This window comes from Neodiprion pinetum, chromosome 7 (assembly GCF_021155775.2).
Source record: "Neodiprion pinetum isolate iyNeoPine1 chromosome 7, iyNeoPine1.2, whole genome shotgun sequence".
Classification (NCBI taxonomy): domain Eukaryota; kingdom Metazoa; phylum Arthropoda; class Insecta; order Hymenoptera; family Diprionidae; genus Neodiprion; species Neodiprion pinetum.
This window is the reverse complement of record NC_060238.1, coordinates 26,851,856-26,876,015: the sequence shown is the minus strand read 5'-3', so window position 1 is coordinate 26,876,015 and position 24,160 is coordinate 26,851,856. Positions and strand designations below refer to the sequence as shown.

Genomic DNA, 24,160 nt, shown 5'->3' with positions numbered 1-24,160 from the left:
TTATTCAAAATCATAAACTGTCCGGGGTTGAGGCTTAAGATTTTCGAAGCTAAGAACGCCATTAAAATAATTCCCCGCATAGCTAGCACGGAACTCTGCCTCGCGACCGTATGCGCGGGAAGATAATAAAATAAGACATGCTTTGGCAAAGTTGTGCCTCAGGGTCGGAACGCACCCCTGTGCGATACCAACTCGAGAAAAATACGACAATCTCTTAACTGTTCCTGCCGTGTGGTTAGGTATTGGTAGCAACGTATAACCGGTGAGTCAGCTTAAGCTTTCTTTCATGAAATAGATATGATGGCGTGAAAAGTGAAGGCAAAATCACCTACTCCGGAGCGAGGCGAATTTCCTCCGTATTACGGGGACGAGCGATTGTAGGTACATACGTAGGTTATAGAGACAGATCGAAGGCGACTAACCTTCATTTCACAAGGATCGGTGTCGTCCGAGAACCTTGTATACGCAGGCGGGTTGGCGATACATACGCAGCGACAAAGGGGATCGAAAGATTATCTCTTTTGTCGAGAACTTTTGTACCTCTTACGGGATATTATAAGAGACGGCGTACGATTTGAATGGCGTAGAGCCGCGTGAGCCGTAGCCGCAGCCGCAGCCGCAGCCCTGGAGGCTGAAGGAATAAGGTGGGTGGAAGATACAGTAGAGACAGAGAGCTGTAAGACGGAAAGACCGCGAAGAAACGACGAAACGCTCTATCAACGAGCGACAACACATCGAGAAGATGTCCGCAGTAGAAAGAGCGTAGCCGCCGAGAGAGTCGGTGCATGCCCAGGTTACTGCAGTCACCATCGGTACGCCAACCTTCTGTACACACGCGCGCCATTCAACGCATTTAAATACGAGTGAATGAATACAGGCGACACTTGCACCCACATCATTCATTGAAATTCAAATGATATCTGCGTCGCGCCAAGCCGCCGCGTCCCCCCCCTCCCCCTCTCTCCCTCTCTCTCTCTCTCTCTCTCTCTCTCTCTCTCTCTCTCTCTCTCTCTCTCTCTCTCTCTCTCTCTCTCTCTCTCTCTCTCTCTCGGATTCACTTTATTCTTATATCTGGCGAGAACGGTGGTCATGGTAGGTTCCTACTTCTACCGCGCGCACACACGCCTAACCCCATGTTACACATACGTGCAAAGAGGAGTGCTTTTTTCTTTGTCTTTCCCGTATTCCTACTTTCCTACTTTTCACTTGTTTTCGTCCATTTCTTCGTTGTGAACAGGCGCGTGAATACTCTGGTTCGTTGGAAACGCGATATAGATCCGTTCTAGGTGTGTTATAGGCATGCGGTAAGTGGACCTGTACGGACGGGATGGCGATACGAGACAAGAGAGATACACGCTTTACATATATGCTTATGTCGGTGGTATTCATAATAATAGCAGGCACGGGTCGACTGTGGCCGTATAATATAATACGCCTTTGCTCTTTCGTATGCTAACCGGGGTCAAAATATAACTCTCCTTATGGAATAACGAATTCGATGTGTGTCAAATTCAGAATCTCTTCTCTTCTCTTTTCTTGCCTTCTCCGCGCTCTTCACTACTTCTCTCCTCCCTTCTCTGCTCTTACCATAACCAGCTCTATATACCTATCTATTGCTTGTATCACCGGAACCCCCGCGCTACGTACGTATGCACGCATGCACGTCAGCTGGGACCTTTTCCTCGACAAAATGACATTTTCTTCCGGCAGCCATAAGTACGGTAAAAGATGGGAGACTTGATTCGATTGCTTCCCATAAAAGCAGTCGACTGCAACAAACGAGAATCTTCTATGCTCTCTCTTTAATTATGTTATTTACCGCCAGTTATCCGTGAAGTTACGCATTTTTACCGAGGCTGGTGATACGTACGTGCGTTCGTCGATCAATTATTTTTCAAAGTGGTGCTCATTCTGATAAAAATGAAATGAGGAATAGATCGTGCGCGCGAAGAACATTGCTGCTAAATAAGGGAATAACCCTCGGAAGAACTCCGGCCCACGGATGCCAAGTCGGTGATAACTGTCGAAGGCATGCACTCATGAGGTAATCTACCCGACTACCTACGAGTACTTACCCGTCTGCCTAACCGCGACGCCGCGACGCCGTAATTACCGCAGCTAGTCTCTTAATGTGTTTAAATTCATCGGGCATACACACCTACGTGAATATGTGTGTTCGTGTGGGATTTTTTTTTTCGACCCGCGTGCATGCGTCTACGTGAATACGCGTACCTGAGCACAAAAGTAATTAGCCGCAGCACATACCTACCTACTATAGTTAAGTTTGACGCGACGCGATACAGTGTCCCAGGTGACAAGAGCGTCAGCAGTGGCGCCCGAAGAACCTCTGCTAACTGGAGGTTAAAACTGTACAGGACTGATTCGTTGCTTGCCGATGACTTTTTCCGTGTTGATATTCTTCGACCCCGCTATAACCAACATGAGGAACTTGTTGGAGCGTTGCGAAGTCAAAGCTCTCGATTCGCTGGCACTTTCGGCAGTTATTTACGACGGTCGTCTCGACTATTGACTGACGATAGAACCCGTGAGCGAACGATACGAAATTATTCACCTTTTGAAGAAGAGCCAAGGGTGCTGCACCAGGTGTCGGCAGGTGAGTAGAGCACGCGCCAGAGCTCCGCTCGGTGTTCTTTGAACGGTCCGCAGGCGCACGTGCGATTCGGGCGACAGGTAGCGGAGTTGCAAAGAGCCGGAGAAGCTGGACGTGCCGCTCAGAGCTGCAGTGCGTTCGAATTTATAGTCTCATCGTTGACAGGATTCGCGTGTAGAAATAATTAATTGCAGAATTGAGAAATTTCGAATTGACTAGGGAATTCTTGGTCTCAACCGTCTGAGCCGGGAGGAACGCAGTCCGAAACTGCAGAAACTATGATTCATTAACGTTAGTATTTTAACTTCGCATTAAAATGTACAGGGTTAAGCAGTTCTGCCTGTGAAGTTGTAAAAAGTGTCCCAACACCTCGAAAGCTATTCGTAATAATCTTTGATTTTCTCGCAGCGCATTTGAATCTGATATCATCCGTCACTTTTTAGAGAGAGAGAGAGAGAGAGAAGCGAGGACTCGGTAAATCGTTACTTTTCTATTTAGCGAGTTCGGGTGTTTCTAAATAACGTAAAGTAATGAAAATAACAACAGCACGATATTACACGTTTGCAAGCTCAGTCGGCAAAGTTTTGACGCGATATAAACCGACAAATTCCCAGAATGACCGTGAAAAAAATGTGAAGAAAAAAATTATACGGGGTCAAGAGTTTTTCGAGTATCTTCACGCGAGAAGCTGCATGAAATCTTGAAACGCAGTGCGAGAAATCAGTGTGTACACGCGCCTCCGAGATCAAACAATCGTTAAGACCGCGTGGAAATTTGTGTACTCCTTTTATCTCTTTTTCTCCAAGTCGGGTCGACAACGGCTTCAATTAGCGACCTGGTAACGATTAACACTAATTAAATAACCCAGTGCACCAAGAGAAGCATTGCTGGCCGCTGCAGCTACCGCAGCAGTTCCACTGAGATACCACCACCGACTCTTACGGTCATACTTAACAGCCCCGTCCAATTATTAGGCAAACAGTACCTCACGGCACGCACACAAGTCTCGCGTGATGCGGCAGAAAACCGGGCAGGAAGAAGCGTCTAAAGATTAACCGAGAAGTAGCGGGACAAATGAAAAGCAAAAGCACCGATCGACGCGGCGTGGCCGGGATTCCATACCTCGTCGCTCGAAGCTCGAAGATCAAATCGACGAGAGCAAAATTCTGTCGAATCTCGAGACACCGAGAAGGGATCCGAGGCTCGCGCGACGCTCTGCTGCAGAATTATCCGGGTACGTATGTACGTGTAACCCACCTAAGGCCTGCCTTCGTCGGTGGACGGCATAGTACGCGGTGGTAAACGGGAGGGAAAAGGAGGCGACGGAGGGAGGGAAAGAGCCAGCAATTTGCAGTTTTACGAGTTATTTCACAATGGCTGCAAAGTATAGTACCCACTGCGGCATTATCGGCGTAGAGTAGCCGGTTGTACCTACCGAACCGCCAAAGTATACCAAAGTGTGTGTATCCTACGTCAGCCAACCACCGTGCCCGCTACTCCCCGGCCGCCCTTCTCGTCCGACAAATTATGAAATTATAGGCACACGAAGCAATTTTTATCACTCCGAGGGACGGGCGCGAGTGGTTGCGTTCCTTCCCGAGCATCGTCGCAAAGGGGTTCGCCGCGTCCACGGACGTGTAGGCAGACAATTCAATTTCGTTTCTGTCACAGAGACTCGTTCTCCTTCGTATTGTGTACCCTGCGTCGGTGTGCGGTAGACGCCGAGTCGAGAGCACGCTGCGCCCGCGTAACGTGCGCAACAGCGCGCAGAAATAATATACCAACACGGTAGTGTAATAAAGTACATGTATAGAAAAGTCTTTCGTCGACGGTCCATTGAACGTATCGCATGGATCAAAGGGTTGCCCGGAGCGATATTGCCGCTCGCTGCCACCCTGAAGAAGAAAGATTATAAAGACGAAGAACGCCTCCCTCCGCGACGATGATCGATGCGATACCCGAGAGACAAGTACCCGCGAATGGGCGGAGTTTTTCATTTTCACCCGACTCTTTTGCTTTATTTACAGCTGATCTTTAGTCTCATCTTGAGTGTTACGGTGAACCATAGGCGCAGGGTACTGTACAAGGGCGGCAGAGAAGTGCTCTGCACCACCGACGCGTCTTTACGTGGATAATTTTAGTTTTGGCCCGTGATGAGAGAGAGAGAGAGAGAGAGAGATTGAGAGAGAGGTAGGGAGAAAGGCTAGGGCGACGTATCGCGGCAAGAAAGGAGAGAATAGGCAGCCTCCCAACCACGTACGGCAAGATATCAAGCCCGCATGGTTGGACTCATCGTTCACGTACGCAGACACGCATACACACCGCACGTGCGTAGGTCGGGGCCTGCGTGTGCAGCTGTACGCAAGAGGCAAATAACCGTGCTCACCAATACACACACGCGCGGATCGGATATTCTTTCCGATTGGAGCCGGGCCTATGAAACGACTGTACCTCCGTTCGCGAACAATCTAAATGGTAATCCAACACCACACCCCCTGTGCAAAAACCAAAAACTTTTGCCATCCCCCACGCTCGAGCTTCGTGTACCCGGGAGGCGCATGCGTGTTGTGTTGGTCGGTCGCCGCGCGAATAGCCGGGCAAAAACGTTTAACAAGACGTGGTTCGACCCGCGCCGTCTCCGGCATCGGGGTGTCTCTTATGCCTATGTTTATGTATTATACCTGCGGAGAAACGGAACGGAAAAGAGTCGGGCGGCGGTAATTATGTCGCCCTCGCATAAAAATATAATAATTATCCCGCCGGGCCGGTATATGGCATTAATTAAAACTAGCAATGAGAAGGTACCGATTTAACGACCCACCCTCGCACTAATTCCAGCTGCCGAAAATATCCCTCTACCCCCCGCTGTAACGGCGTTCCTCGTTCGTGTCTCATCTCCATCGTAATCCAGACGCCGCTCGAAAAAGCCTCGGACTAAGTCGGTTATCCAGCTCTGGTTCGTTTCGATTCCACCGGGAGTTGACGAAACGGAGTAACGAAAGCAAGCAAATGGAAAACAAACGAAACAGGTACTTGCCTGACGCACCTGTTTGAACTGCTCCTCGAAGCTCCAACTGGTCTGCTGCTGATGATTCGTTCCAATATTGTTTTGGGGATGACCGTCTTCCGCGCGGCACCGCGACTCCCCGCCGTTTCGTCCGCTTCCTTGGGACGATTCGCTCGAGTGTGAGCTCGCGGACGAGGTGATCGCGTTGTTTGTGCCACCCGCGGCGAAGTTCTGGCTCTGGGAGTGGTGCGTAGGTGCGAGGAACGCAGCCGGGGGTGGAAATGAATATGGTAAATTGAAACCGCTGCTGCTCATCGCGGCCTGCAGAGCCTCCAGTCCGCTCTTGTTCGACAGGGCGTCCATGTCTCCCTGTTGCTGCTGGTGCTGGAGCTGCTGCTGCTGCTGCTGCTGCTGCTGCTGCTGCTGCTGCTGCTGCTGCTGTTGCTGTTGCTGTTGCCGTGACAATGATGTGTTAATTTGATTGATCGTACCGCGGGAATTTAGTGATCTCTTGCTCGTCAAAAGAGATAACCTTTCATCTGAGTAACTCGGGTTTGAGGAGGATACACTTTTGGGCGAAATACTCACGTCCATTTTTAGCTTGGCGAGGAAATGTGGGTGATGCGAATTCATTAGACTATTGAGGTGCGTTAGCGGAGTTGGCGTGTTATTTGAAATCCTCGTTGTCGCTGACGACGTATGATCGTTTCCTTGAAGGGGCTGCTGTGGCAGTTCTTCGCCACTTTCTTCATCCTGGAGGTCGGGATCCGAGAGATCCTCTTCTTGATGCGACTGAAACAGGCGAAAGTGGTGTCTTCAACGATTTTATCACTCTGGAGTACGCCCCGTACACAAAAAAAAAAAAAAAAAAAAAAAAAAACAGCAGAAGGAAAACAACAGCTAAAACTGATAGCTTATCGTATCGTCGATTGGGAAAGTATAATTTCGATTTAACGGGACAACTTTCCTACCCTAAGGTTCGATTAGTCATCATTCAACATTACTTACGCACGCGTATGCAAGTGATCCATTCAACGTCCGTCGACACAAAGAGCTGAACTAAATAATTGAAACAATATCTGCATTATAATTAACCGAAAGTTGTATTTTCCCGGGAAAACTACATCGGCTCGGCCAGAGGCGGTTTCTATTACAGTGCGGGCATTGGTAAAGGTAAGAAAAAGAGGTAACTTCCTGATAACGAAATTCACACACACACACTCTGGCACACCTATCTGTCACATTCCCACGGATGTCGGGTGTTGATTACCCCCAACTTGTTACGATTCCGTGCATAAATATTTACCGTATAAGTCGGGCTTGCCGGCATAACGAATATTACAATTAGCCGATACGAACATCCTGTCGCGTCGTTGTCCCCATCCGCGTACGTTTAGTTGTTCACGACTATTTATTGTTATTCGAGCAACTGCATTATGTATAGTGAAAGGAAATCGTCACGGTAGCTACCGCAGGACGCGTGTTTTATACGTAAAAATAGAAAACGCATCGTCGATATTACACGAGGCGCGTAGTTATTGCAAATATCTGTGAATGTCGCCGTGACGTAACGCCCTACTATCGGCTACATAACCCGAGCGTCGAGCCTCGAATTAAACCTGCGAGCTGCTGCAATGCCGAAGATATTTGCTTGGAATCGTTGAAGAAGAAGTAGGCATGTTTACGCCAACGCTGTCAATTAACTGGCAAGTGTTAATTACTCTTATAGGCGGCCGTGCAATGCGGTATCGAGGTTTTTATTTTGGCTGAGTGACAAGTATAATGGAAAATATCACGAAACGATTAAGTAGAATATTACGTTACTAGCGCCGTCGTTGACTTTTCAGTTTGAAAAATACACCAGGTTGAAAACGAACCTGATATTCATATTGCACGTTGTCCGTCTGTGTGACCCGGCGGGCTACTCGAGCATTTACCTGCGACGCATTCATCTACTCGCGCGATATATCTCCGCGTACATACGCGCGCACATATGTGCCTACTGCCTATGCATTATATGTGTATATGCATATATGTATATCAATAACTGAATCCAAAATGGAAGTCGCATTGGATATAAGGTCTCCCGCACTCTGTGTCGGCGTCTTGACCGAAGCACGTGTGACAATATTGACCTATCCGACATCTTCGCGGTGTGCCTCGGAGAAATACGAAAAGATGGAATCCTATTCAAACATGCAACAGGTCCATTTCATCCCGAATTCCATAACCTTCGCCTTACGACGCGACTCGGCACCTAAATGCGGAGGTCAAGAATTTAGTCTACAACATAACACAGGGTTGCGGGTATAATTCGTTCGGGAAACGGCTTGGCAAGAATGACATCAAACCCTATCCACGCTGGTATTGTGCACGACGTTTTCACTTGAAGAGCAAATCCCGACAGTTTGATGAAACACGTTGATGCAGAGTCGTTTCGCAGCTCTGCGATATTTTGCGTTTACCTCAGTCATACAGTGAGCAAAAATTAACCCCCACAAAAGACCGAGTCCCTAATCGTCATCTCTATACGCCTACACAGGTTGAAAAAAAGATCGATCACTTTAATCTTCACTGTTGTTATAAAAATCGTCATTTTTATTATCGTCACCGTCATCGTCACTATCACTACCATCATAATCATTATCATTATCATCAGATACAGCAATTTTTGTTATTCTTTCCTCGTTTTTCTCTGACCTTTTCTTTGCTTTGAGGATAGGTAGGACCCGACCGCACCCACTTGTTTGCACACGGTGACATTTCTACCTGGTTGGTGGGTGGTTTATGTTAAGACCGTGTTGCCCTTGTGCCTATTTTTCTCTCTATTGATTTATTCATCGCACCCCCGAGTGAGGGAGATCCCCCCCCCCCCCCCCCCCCCCTCTCTCTCTCTACCGCTTTCACCAAAAGCAGTCGCGGAGCGAGAAAGAGTCTATCTATATCTATTTGTCATTCCCAAAACGACCGGAGCGTATTAGGCATCCGCGTGCAGCGAGATACGGTCGCTTTCCTGAACCATCTTATATAATCTGACGGAACGATCTCTATTGCCTTTTTTTTTCTACGGCACGTAAGTCGATATAAACGTATACGTGTAAAAACTCGATACCTCGGCATACACGATGTGCATTTGTATAATATTGATTTATCAACGGTGATGATCGTTTTCAACAGAGTTTCCTCTTCAATGTCAAAGTTGACTGCTATTTGGACGCTTTTTGCGTTCAAGTCATCGCGGACAGTTGTCTGTAGTGTTTGTCAGAGATAGGTCAGGATTTTCGTGCCAAACGTTACGTACTCACAAGAGTCATAACTGTAAAAATTATCGTCGAATAACTAGAAGGCACGTGGTTCGGACGAAAGCAGTGCACGTGTTTGTTGAGTCAATTCACGGGAAGTCTGGTCAATGCAACCAGATTTTTATAGGAGATTTGATGTAACCACGGCAGACAGTCGGATCGTAAATTAATTTCAATTGATGTATCGAGTTTAGGTATGGTTACCAAAACAGTTCTTGCCCGAATCACCGCGGACCAATCATTATCATTGTCTCGTTCGTACAATTACGCAATACATATCGATGTCAAAGTTTTCGATACCAGGCGAAGATCGTAGGCCTACGCCTATGCATGTAAGGCTCGCCGGTGTCGTTCTTAGCCGCGCACCTCCACGGTTTGTGGGTGTCTGATGCAGCGAGCGCGGGTCTCTGAGGGCTGAGAGAGAAGCAGAGGAACACGCTGCGTTCGGACCTCTCAGAGGGGGGCGACCAAAATAAGAAGTACCACAATGCCAGTCGTATTATACGAACAATTAATTCAATCCGGCATCGAGCGCCGCGCGTCCTCGAAATATAATCACCACGCGGCCTGCCGTTGCGGCAGGTTCTGAGCATGTACCTACCTCGGACTCGGGCGTGCTTCGATGCACTCGGAGGCGACGATCGTTGCGTTGACAAGAATTCAAAATAGAACCGTCTGTCAGGCGGTGGCGGAAAACATTTTTTACGCCTGCCCGAACCGAAACGATCCCGATTTCGGGTGCGACGAGCAGTGACAAACAATTCAACCACGGTCTCTACATTGCTTTATATTATTCCGACGCAAAAGACGATAAAGAGATTCAAGTCTCTTCTTGTACCTCCGATTCAACGTTTTCATCGAACTACGAGGAATCGTCATGCTGGTTTAGGAGGCTGGCGGTGTTACGCAGGCTTCGCAAACAAGGAAAGTGACGTAGGTTTTGGAATAAAACTGAAAGAAACTTTCACCCATTTAGTTATTAATTACCGTATGGCTATTGATGATAATGTCGCGTAAAAATGTCGAAAGTTCTTCTAACTATCAGCTACGCTGAATACTAATATTCGGCAGCTGCCTGTTTTCATCCCCGTATTCAAATCAAAGTTCAACGTCACTTATTGTCCAACCGGAAATTCGATAAGGCTGAAAGACAAACTTCTAGAAGAATCTATGCCCATTAAACCAAGTCTCCGACAGCAATTTCCGTCAACGTAACTGGCTGAAATTAAATCCTAAAATTAAACTCCGCGTCTCAAATTCCCCCTAAGCTAACCATCTACTAGGTTTATTGCAACCCGCAACGCTGTAGTGGAATTGCCCGAAATTCACAGCTGCGAACATGTACGAGAGACTGACGCCCGTAATTTGTCATCGCACCCCATCGTGACGAGGAACGCATCCGTGCACCTACGACCTTTGAGTTTCGGACGAAAGCGAAGCCCTCCCCGATCTCTCCCCCCTTCCTCCTTTCCTTCCTCTCATCCTTATCTCGATAGGAAAATTTTTCTTCGATTCGCACCGTTTACAGAATCCTGAAAACCGCCCCAAGGCGATCACCACGATGTATCGATGCATCTATGCGTAAATTACACATAAACACGGGATGTTCAACTTATTGCAGTATTGATTGTGTGTACCAAGTAATTCCCGGATTCGTTGAAAATTTATCAGCACGATCACATTGTTATTCGAATCATCGTCGTCACGATTGTCATCGCTCTTATTAATATTATTAGTTTGACGATATATGTGAGTTATGCGAACGACGCCCACGACACAATCGTACGAACAACGTTCTCTCGGTCCTGGACAGTGGTGGACACGAGCCCCTTGGAAGTGGATAAAGTGCTTGGCTTCGTACCAAAGCCGACCGGGTCACTGCGTGTGAACGCAAGGCATGCCGCTCTGTCGATTCGAAGCAGGTATCGTGTAATAAATTTATTTTCCGGTCAACGGAGACGGTGCGTACCTACACTTGTCTTCGGATCGCCGGATTATGCAGCGTATATAGATTACTCGCTAACTGGGCCAGGGGATAAGCGTCCCGGGGCTGTAGAGTTACAGCATCCCGCAGCACGGAACAACCGGATCAGTGAAATACCGATACGGACTGGGATTGGAGGAATCATCCAATCATTCGAGCATTTGATGATTTTTCTGGCGCACGGTACGTACAGAGTATATCGTCAAATTGCTCGACGAACTTGACAAGTAGGAAATAATAACATCGACGACGAGCTAGTATCACGGATTCTCACACGGACGCTGACTAAATCGTATATATAGTACATGCATGCACGGATGCATGGACATAAGGTATACCTACCTATGCGATGCTGTGGGCATGTTTAAGAGGTAAGCAGAATCTACATAAAACGACGTGGAACCCCCGCAGAGTTCCCACGTGGACCCGATGCCCCGCATGGCTTCATTCCGGTATATACCGAACGAGACTCTGAGACAATAACTGGTTCAAATTGAAATCGTTTAGGCGGGTCAAACGATTAAGATTCTCGGATAAACTTCATATACAGGCAGGTAGTTACTATTGATCCATTATTGATCGCATCTAACAAGAGACATTTGATTTATACGAACATACCGACGGTTTCAAACTCGGAGGCACGAGAAGTATCGCTCGTACGCATCTCACGCATGCGCAGGCGCCTGTTACTTACATATTATGAAGCGACTAGCGAGCGTTAACGCATCGTTGATACTCCGATACCCACGTCGGCGCGTTATTTCCTTGCATTAACTACTTCATTATCGTAAAGATCATTCGCTTATACTACGGAATACAAGTGCATCGATTATTCAGTTGAAACCTCTAGCGACGACAGAATAATAAAAATATAACGCAGTAACGAACGAACGAATGAACGAATTGTAACTTTTATCATAATACATACCGCGGAAAGCGTAGTTATGATAAAAAAATTATTCGAGTATTTTAAGTTGACTTGAACGAGGTAACGTGTATGGACGGCGGTGTAGATGTTCAAGATAAGACGAACGAATTTTTACTCGCACGTGCGATTTTCAAGTAGCAGAAAACGGTTTGAACAAGAGCTAATCTGTTTAGGGATAGCGTGAAAAAGTAACGAAATTTAGGTATTGTGTCCGGCGTTGCAAAATCAAATTGTGCAGGACATAAGAGCAGGCAAGATAAAAGGGGACCGTGTGGCTGAGGGAGCGAGAAAGAGAGAGAGGGAGAGGGGGGGGGGGGGGGGGGGGTAGTCGGAAGGGGGCAAGAAACAGGAAAAAGGCATGAGACAAAAGCAGAAAGCAACGTCACGTGTTTGCCAGATTTCGGATCGAGTCAGTGTTATATGGCGCTGGCTCACAACGGACGGAAATTATTTTTATGAAATCTACAACGGTTATGCAACTTACGACGAAGTGCCTCAGCTCCTTCTCTTGCTCGCACGCCTGGTTTGGTCTCTCGGCTTTAACTTAGTAGGGGGGATTTTAAGCGCAAGTATCACGCGGCAGGGTCACACTAATATTAATCACAGTGGCAATCCGGGAGACTATATGCAACGGTATGCAGTCCTCGTCATCTTTCTCTTATTCCTTTCAAGTTTGCTATTAAATGACTAAATGGCAAATTGGTCCTTCAGCCGTAAAACTGAGGGACCCGTTATCTATAGGTAATTAATTCACTAATTAGTCAAATCTTTGGTCAAATTACTCTCTGTCAAGTTATTCTTCTTCAACTTTTGTGCGACACGCAGTTTTTCAACAGGGACTAGAAGAAAAAAAATATTAATAACAAAAAAAAAAAAAAAAAAAAACACGTGGCTCGGCAACCGGAGGGAAAATTGCAAATGCCTATTATATTTATAAATTGTGGCTCCTCGGCGTCTCTACAACTGCTCCGGGTATCTACTATACAAACTAAACCAAGCCACAGGATTGAGCGACAAGCGATGGCTGCTGGCTCTGCCAGACTTTATTAATGACCCGCCCGTTTTGATCTGTGCCTACAAAGCCACCCCCACTCAAAAAATTCTCACTCAACACAGCCAGCGGTAGTTATTTTCGTCCTCAAGAGAGCCGGGGACAATCTTTCTTATTGTGTCCAATATTTGCGCAGAAATTTATTTGACTTTACTATACGTTACACACTTCCATTTGGTGTTCAACTTTGCTGATCGTTAATGTAATACATATTTCAATTATGTAATAATGTATGTGTTATGTATATAGTATACACCGTATGTAAGACAGTTGTCCTTGATTATTTCATGCGAAGTAACGTGGTCAAGACTTGAGCAATTGCTTACCATGTAATACGAAGATACAGAGCCAAAACTGGCTTAGCTTCAGTGTTCAATTACGGTGCAATACGGGGATAGAGAATCAGTCCTGACCAGCAGGACCGAACCGTTGGCCAAAGTTTCATAAAATCAGGTACTGGAACTCAAATGTCGGATGATGCGGAAACGTGTATAACGAGCCCACCGTGTATGTAACTGTATCGTTTTCTCGCTTGACTCGGTAAGAAGTAGCTTCCTGCTAATGGGGTTTTAATGACAGCCAGCTGTCCTGCTGCAGTGGTCAAGCACTTTTAAAAAAGTGTTTCCAACGCTTCTGGGCTACATCTTCCTTCTCGTCTCGATTCGATCTTTCGAAAACTTTGCTACCACACACAGCCAGTTCACAGAGCCCAGAGCCCCAGTGCCAGAGATTGGGACTGAATTGGGATAGATCACGGTCCCAGCGTGGCACTCTGTACGCGAGTTCTTCCACGATATACTCGAACGTTACGAATCTACGGAACGAAGGGCTGGCACCGCGCTCGTGCGGGAGAAAAAATGACTGCGTTAAGTATTGCAGTGAAGGCGAATGATCGATCATCGCGAGACCTCCTCGAGTCGATGTTAATTCTATCGCAATTGCGATTAGCTCGTCCCTATAATCTCTCTTTATTACGCCTCAGGTCAACCCTGCGTGGGACTCGCTCGATATATCCAGATGACACCATTGCAATATCAGCCGATAATTAGTCGGGGTTCCTTTCAAATACGAAACGGTTAATTTGAAATTCTTGGTGAGTCGATGTGTTTATCGAGATAGGTATTATAAATGCGCGCGCGTACAACCACCGGAGGTTCGGTCCGTTATTAGGCAGCTCCGTTTGCCGTTTCCTCAGATGTCGAAGGTTGTAGCCTGCATAGTATTATTGTCAAAGTATTTTCACACGTATTCTTTCGCAGGTATATGCGTAACTAAATGTGTAGCAGTGTGTGCAGGGAGTCGATAAGAATATTTACAGATCAATTGAATTTATCTAATCCATGCGGTCATACTTTATACAAATTAGCGATGAACGTCCGCAACCAAAGCTCACGCAAACAATGCCCTGGAATTCAAGCGGCTCTCTATTTAGGGGTTTTCTATCGGGGTTACGTAGAATCCGTCGTATTACGGCAGTAATTCTTCGCATTTTAATTTCTTATTTCAACCAATGTCCAAATGTAAATGTATCGATGTTTGAGTTAATTTTGGCAAACAAAAATTTTCACGAATTCCATTTTTTTTTTGTCTCGGAAATTTACCATGGAATGATTCATCCGTAACCGATGGGGCGGTTTCCGCCTTCCACCGTGGCGCCTTTAGGTCTTATCGGTTAAATCGAGATTGGGGACTTGTTTATTTTAGCGATGAGTGTGTCTCGGGGTTTTGGGTATGCAGAGAATGTCCATTAGGGCAAAACACCGACTTGCCGTCCCCGCGTTCAATGTCTATTTTCCTCCTCGGCGTATTTTCTTATCTCTGTATATCGCTACCGCATAAATCATGAATTGTCTGTGAGCATGGAAGTGATATATGTATAACGTATTATACGGATTCAAGGAATCAACTTTCTCGGATTATCAACGCTTAGACCATAGATACCGGTGATGCTAATGAAGTGGTAAATTCGTTTGCAATTTGTTGAAAAATCTTGTACTTCGATAAATGAAGTGACCAAGAGCTATCTCGGATTTCGCGATAAAAAGACGCCGTGTAAAACGCGTACGCATATATTTCGCGACATTTTATAGTAAAATCTATTTATTATACCCGGAATACACGAGATTTAGTAACAGCCGACGCACACCTCGGCAGTCAACGACAATGAAACATTTAAAATAAGAACCTTGTTTCCCTGCCAAAAACCTTCCGGCCAATGAGAAGGCAGAGCACGTGATACACTGCGCACAGGGTCGCGCACGCTCGCGGTGCTGATCGTCGTGGTAATGGATGTTTGGCGGGACGGAGACAGACGACTCGACTCGTGGAATTAGTCAAGCCTGATTCGTGTAGGATAAATTGTTGAGGATGTACGCGGACGATTATTAACGTGAGAAGGAACATTACAAATTGACTTGAGAGTCCCCGACGGTTCCCCCCTTCGTACATTGATTTCAAATACGAATTCACTCGGCAACAGGCCCGATTTCACTTACGATCGAAGGATTTATAGACGGATTGCTGCCGCGCCTGCGTCGGTGTCAAACCTTTATTCGAAAAAATGCTGGAAAATTCAGAAACAGGGGGTGGCGGTAGTGACCGCCGAGACCTTGGGAGTTGCCGCTCAGCGCCCATCTGGTGACCATATGACCATGACCAGACCTGGCCAAAAGATACCCAAGACCTTTCTTCCGCGAAATTCCTTGGAACAATAATCGAAGCTTTGCCCACCGGTACCTAACCTTTGTAAATCTTGAAATTTTCGGACGCGCGGGAGGTTTAAAAAATTATTCCAGCTTACTCGGCTCAATAAAGATTATTTCCCCATATTTATTTTTAATACTGCTCTTTCGAGAGAAGCATAATAATCGAATAAGCAGAACGACGGTGATGATATCATAATATGTATAGGTACCGTGGATCGTTCTACCTGCCGATGTAAACATCGAGAACTGTTCGTACGTTGATCTCAAGTTCCTAGGCACGTTTAGTAGCCAGATTAGAAATGCCACCCAGGTAATTTTTCTCTGACCGGAAGAATTCTAAGGGGATGAATGTCGAGGCGAAACGCGACGGGGATGGCATTTAGCGTATCGCTTTTTCCCAGAATGCGTCTCGCTTCACGATAAGCACAAAAATTACCCCGAAACACTTAAAATGAAGCAGTCGTCAGGCTGATATCCGAAACAAACACTCACTACCGGAGTAAGATTTCCTTTCTTTTGTCTCTATTTCTCTTCCGAAGAAGAATAAACAAAACCATCTATAGATTCCGCTGAAAAGCCTGAGAGGAAAAGGATCGAGGTAGATTGTCCGTACCGCGCAGCCAAGGACTGATCAGGTCCTGCACTTACAAAAGTTTGTTGCACGCGTTTTACCAGTACCTGTATATACGCGCATTAAAAATGCAGCCGTTTGATCTGAAGAAGATATTCCAACTTTTAGACATAAGTATATGAATCATGACTCTTTTCACTCAACGACATGAATTTAGTCAACTCGTCACGATTATACCGGTGATACAGGGACCGCGGTTAGTGGAGAATAAACAAATGTTCCTGGTGCTTGTTTGAGGTGCAGGAGCGTATCATTTGTCGTCAATTAACATTCTATGCGAGTATGTTGCTCTATGCGCCTAAGTCCGAGTCATTGTCGACGTTACGAAGGGAGTCCGGGAGTTGAAGTGTTAAAAATTTTCAAGACCAAGTAAAACCGTTAGGAAAAAAATTTAGTAGAGTGACGATACGGTGCGATGCGTTGGCAGAAGACTGAGGCACGCCTCGAACATTCGAATCTGCGATCACCTGACTCGTATTTCAACGAGAAGAACGCATCGGATATGCACATCGGACGAGATCCGAGGTTTTGTTAAAAAACGTCTAGATCGTCCAGGAAAGTGGCCAGTATTCAACCCGAAGCCCCGATTTTCGCTGTTGTATTCGTCATAGGTTGAAGAACGTTGAGGACGGAGTAGACCGCGGGGGCATTCGTAGGTTCGGCGTGTAGAGATCCACCTACGCGGGTGTAAAATATACGTAAAAAGTACAGCTGCGCTCGAAAGGCTGCAGACCTTGACCTTGAGAAGCTGAGTTATAGGTACAAGAAGAGTTTGCTGCGAGCGTGTTGGTTCTCGAGGACGCGTGCCTGGTGCGTACGCGACACTTAAAAACTTTTCGAGTTGCACACGTGTTCGAAGATCTCCCGCAGCCTCCCCACGACGAAGCCTAAACACGTCACAGATCTAAGCCGGCTACACTCGCTCCTTCGCTCCGCCAAGCAGCGTCTATATCCATCTTGCACTTTCCTCCTCGGTCTCGCATCAGGCACCTCCGAGGGCGCCTCCCGATCCGCGTTCATATCGAGAGGGTAACCGCTACTTACAGCTTATTCCCTACCGACAACAACACGGCAACTCGATCGCGAGCGTTTCACGGCCCGTTCGCCACCCAATAACGAAGAGAAAACCCACCGGGTATACGTTATATTGCTTCCTAAAAACATCGTACATAATATGCGTATTTTTTCCTGCGACAATCCAGACCGGCGACTCCGAAACAGTTCGAGTGGCACTTTTTATTCTTTTCTAGACCGCGGTATCCGATACGAAGAGATAACACTTCGAATCGTCGTATGCCTGAAATGGAAGAAGAATTAAACAGCACAGTGTTCGAAGTTCGTTAGGCTCCTAGTTCCCGATTTCGATAAGATTATTACAGACGTCACAAGGCTCGAATTCCACACCGTTTCTATAAATTTCCAGCGATTGCCACGGAGAAGGAAAAAAATATACGTCATAGCTCACCGGGTTATTATATTCGGCGCAAAGCATTTTTCAGCTTCTGGACTTCGGAACAACGAACTTGAGAAGCCGGAGTTGATGGGGAATTCGGCCTCTACGGTGTAACACAGGGGCGAAGAGAGTCGAGACAGCGACGTTAAAATTAGACACGAAAGCCGAGCCCTCCGTAGGATCAACCCCCGGCCCCGAAGGGAAAAGGTATTACAAAATTTTCAAACCGAATCCCGTCTTCGTTAGACACTTATTATACCGTGTATAATATTTGCGTCGACATTGCAGGCATACGTCGCGATTTGCAAAAATTTGCAACAAACGAAATGAAACGGTCGTTTTAATATATGTATATTACGAAAAGACGTCTGTTGTATACCGGCGAGAACGATGATGAGACTCTCTGAGAATAAAGAGGGAGGAGTGTAGAGTGAATAAAAAATTTGAGCTGTACGGGTTGTACGTGTGTATTGTGTATACATCATCCGCGAATCTGCAGATATGTTTAATTAAGTTAATTTCCGAGAAAAGGGATGTCTGGGGTTACAGATAATTGACCTAGTAGTGGAATCGACAACAAAATTCTCATCGCGTTCTTATTGTTTGGGGGTAAAATTATAATAATTTATATCGGTGAATGTAGACGTGTGATTAGTTGGGAATAATTTGGTCGCCTGGTGAGATTTATAGTTAGCGTGTTCGAGGGACTATCGCGTGTTGCGAGAATGCAGACAACTACTTGGATCAGGCAGCAGAAACGGTAGCCGGCGGTGCCTTCTTCGCTACCTGAACGAATGAGAGAGCAATTTTATAATAAATTTTTAAAAATAAAACAGGGATACACTGGATACACGGATCATCACTCTTCCCTACACCCACGTATAAATGCGGGTATGTGGGTATAACCTCAGCAGCCGCGACCGAGTCTCCGAGTCTCCGAGTCCGCGCTCTGCATCGCTCGCTCGCTGACCTACCGGCAGATTAATTTAATTATACCCACACGAATACCTTGGCCAAATCTATACTCCCGACTCTCCGTATAATTCCGTATAATATTTGCCGGTTTCGGGGAAATTCGCGGCTGTATCGCGCACGGAGCGTGACAAGACGGGGCGGTTCGCCTTTTCGGGATTCAAAATCGCGCCATCTCTTAATGCCTGCCGCATGCCTTATTGCTGTATAAGATGGACCTTTCGCCCGTCCCTTCCCTTCCCTTCTCCATGCGGAACGTCGAAACGGAGGAACAAATTTAAATTACAAAAATTTGAAGAAAAAAATTTCGAATTTGTCGCGTTCCAAGGCTCCTTCCCAGTCGAACGATCCATTCCCTATACTTTCCTGCGATTCACCATCAAATTTCTAACCGTCAACAATTTCAGCTGAAAATAAAGTTTAGCCGTCACGCGCGTGCAGCTGTCGGTCGAATTTCTTATTTGAAACCGTTTGCTCGTCTTCATTCGCAGCCCAAGATCGCGTAGGTACGTTGTCGCAATACGTTTGTAATAGAAAAGTAACGCAAAGCGGACGTTTCTCAAGTTGTACATCGGAAACTGTAGGCATACCGCGACATCGATTATTATCAATCGGGACGTGAATGAGATCCGATATAATCGAGCGGGAAAGGACAGAGTAGCACAGCTGATATGAGAAACAGGCCCGAGGCATAAAATGTGCATAAATTTATCGGCAAGCTAAACAAATAATCGGTATGGACTTTGGAACTGTTTGTTAGGGAAACTCTATCTGCAGCCGCGGCACGATCGCCAGCGTATACGTGTTTCTATTCAAACAGGCATACCTGCAGGGTTTAACGCGTATATAATATAACACATATACGCTGATATCGATATGCGGAATGTATTCGTGTCGTCCGCACATACTCGCGCATCGTCTTATTACACGCGCGCGACACACATGCATGTGACATACGAATATGTATGTGATTCGATGGTTGAGTATTCCGCGAGTTTTATAATTTACGATTTAGGATTCGTTGCCGGAGTGGACGACGCCTCGTCGTATTCGTCGCCGTCGTCTCGCATGCCTGTCAACTGATTTATGGACGACGTAACCTCAACCAACGGTCACGCACATATCCATCCATCCGTCCATCCGTCCATCCAAAACTATTTATTATCCTTGGCGGATAATATTGCTGTTTTCTTACCTTTTTCGTTTGTTTTTTCGGTTTTTTTTTTTTTTTACAATTATTTTTATATATTCATTGAAAAAAAGATTTTATTGCCGGTCACAATGCCAGACGATACCTACAGCAAGCAATCCTTCCGCCGCATGCCTGCGTGGCCCTCGACGTAACACCCCTGACTCCTTGCCAGAGATTAGAGGAGAGCTCTGCGTGAGGGATGCGCATTCGTTCAACTTTCTTTATTGCCACCCACTCGACGCTTCGCTACGTCTCGAACTTTACAATGCCAGTTCCTCACCCGACGACAGAGCGTAACGTTCGACTGTCCCTTGTTAAGCTAGGTCAGGCTCGCCGCAGCTACGGCTCTTTTTATCTACCACCTCCCCAAGGCCGAGGCACTTTAAGTCGTCGACGCGATTGTAACGTCCAGCCTCTACTATGAGCTTCAGGTAGCTACAGCAATCGAGTAAGGCGCACTGTCCGCCGCCGATCGCGTCTAATTTTATAGACTCGAAATCCGTAATGAGGATCTTCGTTTACGAGACTTGCGAGGAACATTTATGTTTCCCGCGGAGGGTATCGTAGCCTCTGATCCGAAACGAAAGAGAGAGAATAGAATAGAATAGAATAGAATCAAATTTTATTATACCAGGGCCGTGTGCCCATGAGTACAAAAATACATTATCAAAAGGAGAAGAATCACAGTATTCATCTTAATATTAACTTAATCGTAATTTACAATAGAGCAGGTAGTAAATAACGCAAGACTCGTGATGATAATAATAATAATGCTCTAAAGAGAGGGGGGGGGGAGAGGGGGAGAGAGAGAGAGAGGGGGAGAGGGGGAGAGGGGGAGAGGGGGAGAGGGGGAGAGGGGGAGAGGGAGAGGGAGAGAGAGAGAGAGAGAGAGAGAGAGAGAGAGAGAGAGAGAGAGAGAGAGAGAGAGAGAGAGAGAGAGGGAGGGAGGCGATCGGATTCAAAGTACATTACGGTGTTCGTACAAAGAAAGAGAGAATGAGAAATACTGGACCTTGAGACGATTACCGGGAAAAGATGTGCCTCATTTTCTAAAGGCTCTGTGGAAGAGCGTTTCCTCGCAACGGGAGGTCGTCGCCGGGATCCGACGAGGTTTGGGGAATCGTGCTTCCTTAGTCAGAAAGGACTAATTGTGTAAGAATGGCCGAACGAGGTGGTCGACGGCGTTGACCGAATCCTGGAATGTACTCTCGCCGATGTTCGAACGCTACTCTCGAAAGGTACACGTTGGGAAGCCGAGGGAGGAGGGGGGGGGGGGGGGGGGGGGTGAAAACAGGTAGGGCCACCGGGGGAGTGACGTCACAGTGCCAAAGACGCGTGGCGTCTAGCAGCACCGGGCACTCTGACGTCATCTGGCCAAGATCCTCGAGTGACTCAGAGGTTGGAACGAAAAGCGGTGAAAATGAATATTGTTGACGCATAACTGCCAGTTGCAGTGTTCCATTCACCGTTCTCAAATCGGCAATTGGACGTATTTGATTTCGTTCGACCGAATCGCGAGCGAACGAAAAAGTCGACGTAGCGCCCAGGTTTTATTTGCACAAAAATGAGAAAAACACTCGGTTAGGCATACGCAAGTGAGCAGCTCCACGCCGTTACTTTCTCGGTCGCTAAAACTCCAGGAGCGCGAGGCTCGTTTCGTTACGTTGGCATTTTTGATTATATTCCATCCGGTCATCGAGTGAGTCGAATTTTCAATTACGGTTTGACGCTTGGCGTGACACAACGGCCCTTCATTATGTCGGTTTAATTTTTATTACTCCACACCAAGCGTCCGAGCGTGAAATCTGGTACATTTTTAGGAACTCGCGGGTATATATATATATATATGAGTGCCTGCTGCGAGCGAGGGCGCCGTGCCATTGCTAGGCTGTGGCGTACAAGGCGATGCCAAAATCTTTTCAATACATCGTCAAGTTTAAAACAAGTGCAGATCGCACGACGATGCGCCCGATGTATAATAATCGAGCTTTCGGGTCCCGGTGACTTTCCGATGCGTTACCCCGATTGTGAGAGAATATTCTTGGTTCGAATCGAGCGCGGCGCGAAGCGGCGGTACGAGTCTCTCTCAAGTTCTTTTACCTCTCTCCAAAGTGGTTTGATTGTCAACCATATTACGGTTAATGGTCTTATTTACAGTCCCGTATAACAATAATAAACGGCGGGGCGTAAATCCTGTGTGAAACACGGCGGTACGCTTTGCCGTGGCACCTTTGTCGCTTCCTTTCGCCTCACGCCTCACGCACATGCTGACTCTTGAACCCTTTACCGCGGAAGCGGAGGCACGACGCAACGCAACCTCCCCCGCGCCGAGGGCCGGTCTGCCTGTCTGTGACAGCGGCGTGTTCGCGGGACCCTTTGAGCCGGAGCCTGTAGAGCCGAACCGCAACCGAGCCAGATTTTGTGCCGAACGTTAACCGTACCGATCTGCACCTGCCGTGAGACGCCCTTCTGCCATTTAACTTTCACCCACACCTATGGCGCAGCTGCTATATACGGACACGATTCTGTTTCACCTGTTGTAGCTGCGACGGCTCAATTTATGCGACTAAACGCTTGAGGAACTCTCTCGGAGGAGGGGGGAACGAAAATCATCCCCGCTCAACGAAGAACAACTCTGTTCGACGTAACATCGAGGGCCAACTGGATTTCGCTGCATTCAAACTCGGTACTCCGGTAATTGAGCGATAATATTTATTCTGCGCGATAGGGGTTCGAATTTCAAATAGGTAATCAAACGATCCCGTGACGAAATCTTGGACGATTCGAGAGCTTCTGCGCCATGACCCCGTGACCGTGCCATAGAATTCGTGACGAATTGAAAGGAGCTTATCCGTTTGTCGATTCCTGAGAGTTGGTTCAGCTTCTAATAGCCCGTGTAGCGTAAGACGGTGGTCCGCGTGGCGGCGCGGGAGGAAGGGAGGATGGGAGGATGGTGGGTATCGATATATAAGCGTAAACGAGATAGAAATAAGATATCGCACAGTTGGGGCTTCTCGCCACAGACTTACGGCCGTCTTAGGGTCTTGTCGGTATACAAAGCTACGCTCTATACGAACCTTGGGCTGTGTGGTACCGCACAAGGGACTTACTCGTAAGGCATTTCTCACATCAATAGTCCGGAGTTGCAGGGTGCCCGCCACGAAAACCCGGAACGAACGAAGAAGCTTTGGCCCCGCGTGCGCGGTCTCCTCAGCACGTGTGGGCGAAGCTTTACTCGTCTCCAAGGGGGATAAAACGTATCGCTCTTACTTCCGGTGGAAATAAACACCCCGTCGTCTTGAGGAACCGCGTGGCGTGTCATTTGTATGAAACCGTCCAAGTGTACGCGGCGCGTGACCGTTGCCTGGATATGATATATTATTAATTAACAACGTTGCCGGAGCCTATCGATTTTAAAAAAGAACGACCTCACGACCGTGTCGAACCGTTGACTACACCAAAACCGTTGGAATGAAAATAGTCAAAGTTTCAACGCAAAAAAAAATAAAAAAAAAATAAGGAGATCGTCGGTCGGCAGCGTACGTAGTCGAGATGCTTAACTCACATGCGAACTGCATCCCCGTGCGTCTGGCAACCTCGGAGAGAGTAGGTATCCGCGTAAAACTGGCAGGGAGTTTTGATACTTATTTTTCGCACCACGTATACAGCGAGACTCGGACGACTCGGTCATCCGGTAATATCAAACGAGAAACAGTTATACGGATTCTGTCGGTAATGCATACCACCTCCGGTGGGCAGAACCCCTTCGTCGCATATTAGCCGATACCAATAATGCGACAAATTGAGTTAGTCATCGGCTCCTTGAGCTCGTAAAGTTTTTTATTCGTAACGTGACAATCGAATCGCGTATCATACCCCTTAAACACCTTTTCCAAGCCTCTGTTATATTCTAGTAGGCATTTTTTCGTAAACGAGTTTATACCGTACATGCAAAATGTGGCGCTTGGCGAAAACGAAGCTGTTCGATCGCATGGCGTCGTTACTTTGATTGTTGGGTTCCGAAGGGTCATTCAAGTTTTTACCAATGTTCGCAAAGCTGGCTGGGTGCCTCAATAGCAGATATTTTGCTACAGCCGAAACCGATTCGATGTCACTGGGCGGCGACCAAGTCTCGCCAAATAAAACTGTTGTCGGCTAGACGTAAAAATTATTCCGTTTCAGAGGTAATTTGAGTCTAAAATGGACGCATATTCGAACCTTACTCGATACAAAGAATCGTGGGTAAAAAGTATATTTAATCTTGAGCAAATCTTTCGATCGTTTAGTATCGACCAGTTGAGAAGATAATGGCTCGTTTCAATTT

General features: G+C 46.8%; 1 protein-coding gene across 2 annotated transcripts in view; it reads right to left on the bottom strand.

Annotated features, from left to right (window-relative positions):
• retn (retained) overlaps positions 1-24,160 on the bottom strand; it is a 92,964-nt gene that overhangs the window by 52,696 nt on the left and 16,108 nt on the right. For both annotated transcript variants that reach the window (XM_069137543.1, XM_069137544.1), the window contains exons 2-3: positions 6,207-6,410; positions 5,649-6,068 (exon numbers count right to left, since the gene is read on the bottom strand). In XM_069137543.1, coding sequence (XP_068993644.1) covers positions 5,649-6,068; positions 6,207-6,410 — 624 coding nt within the window. The remainder of the gene's footprint in view (positions 1-5,648; positions 6,069-6,206; positions 6,411-24,160) is intronic.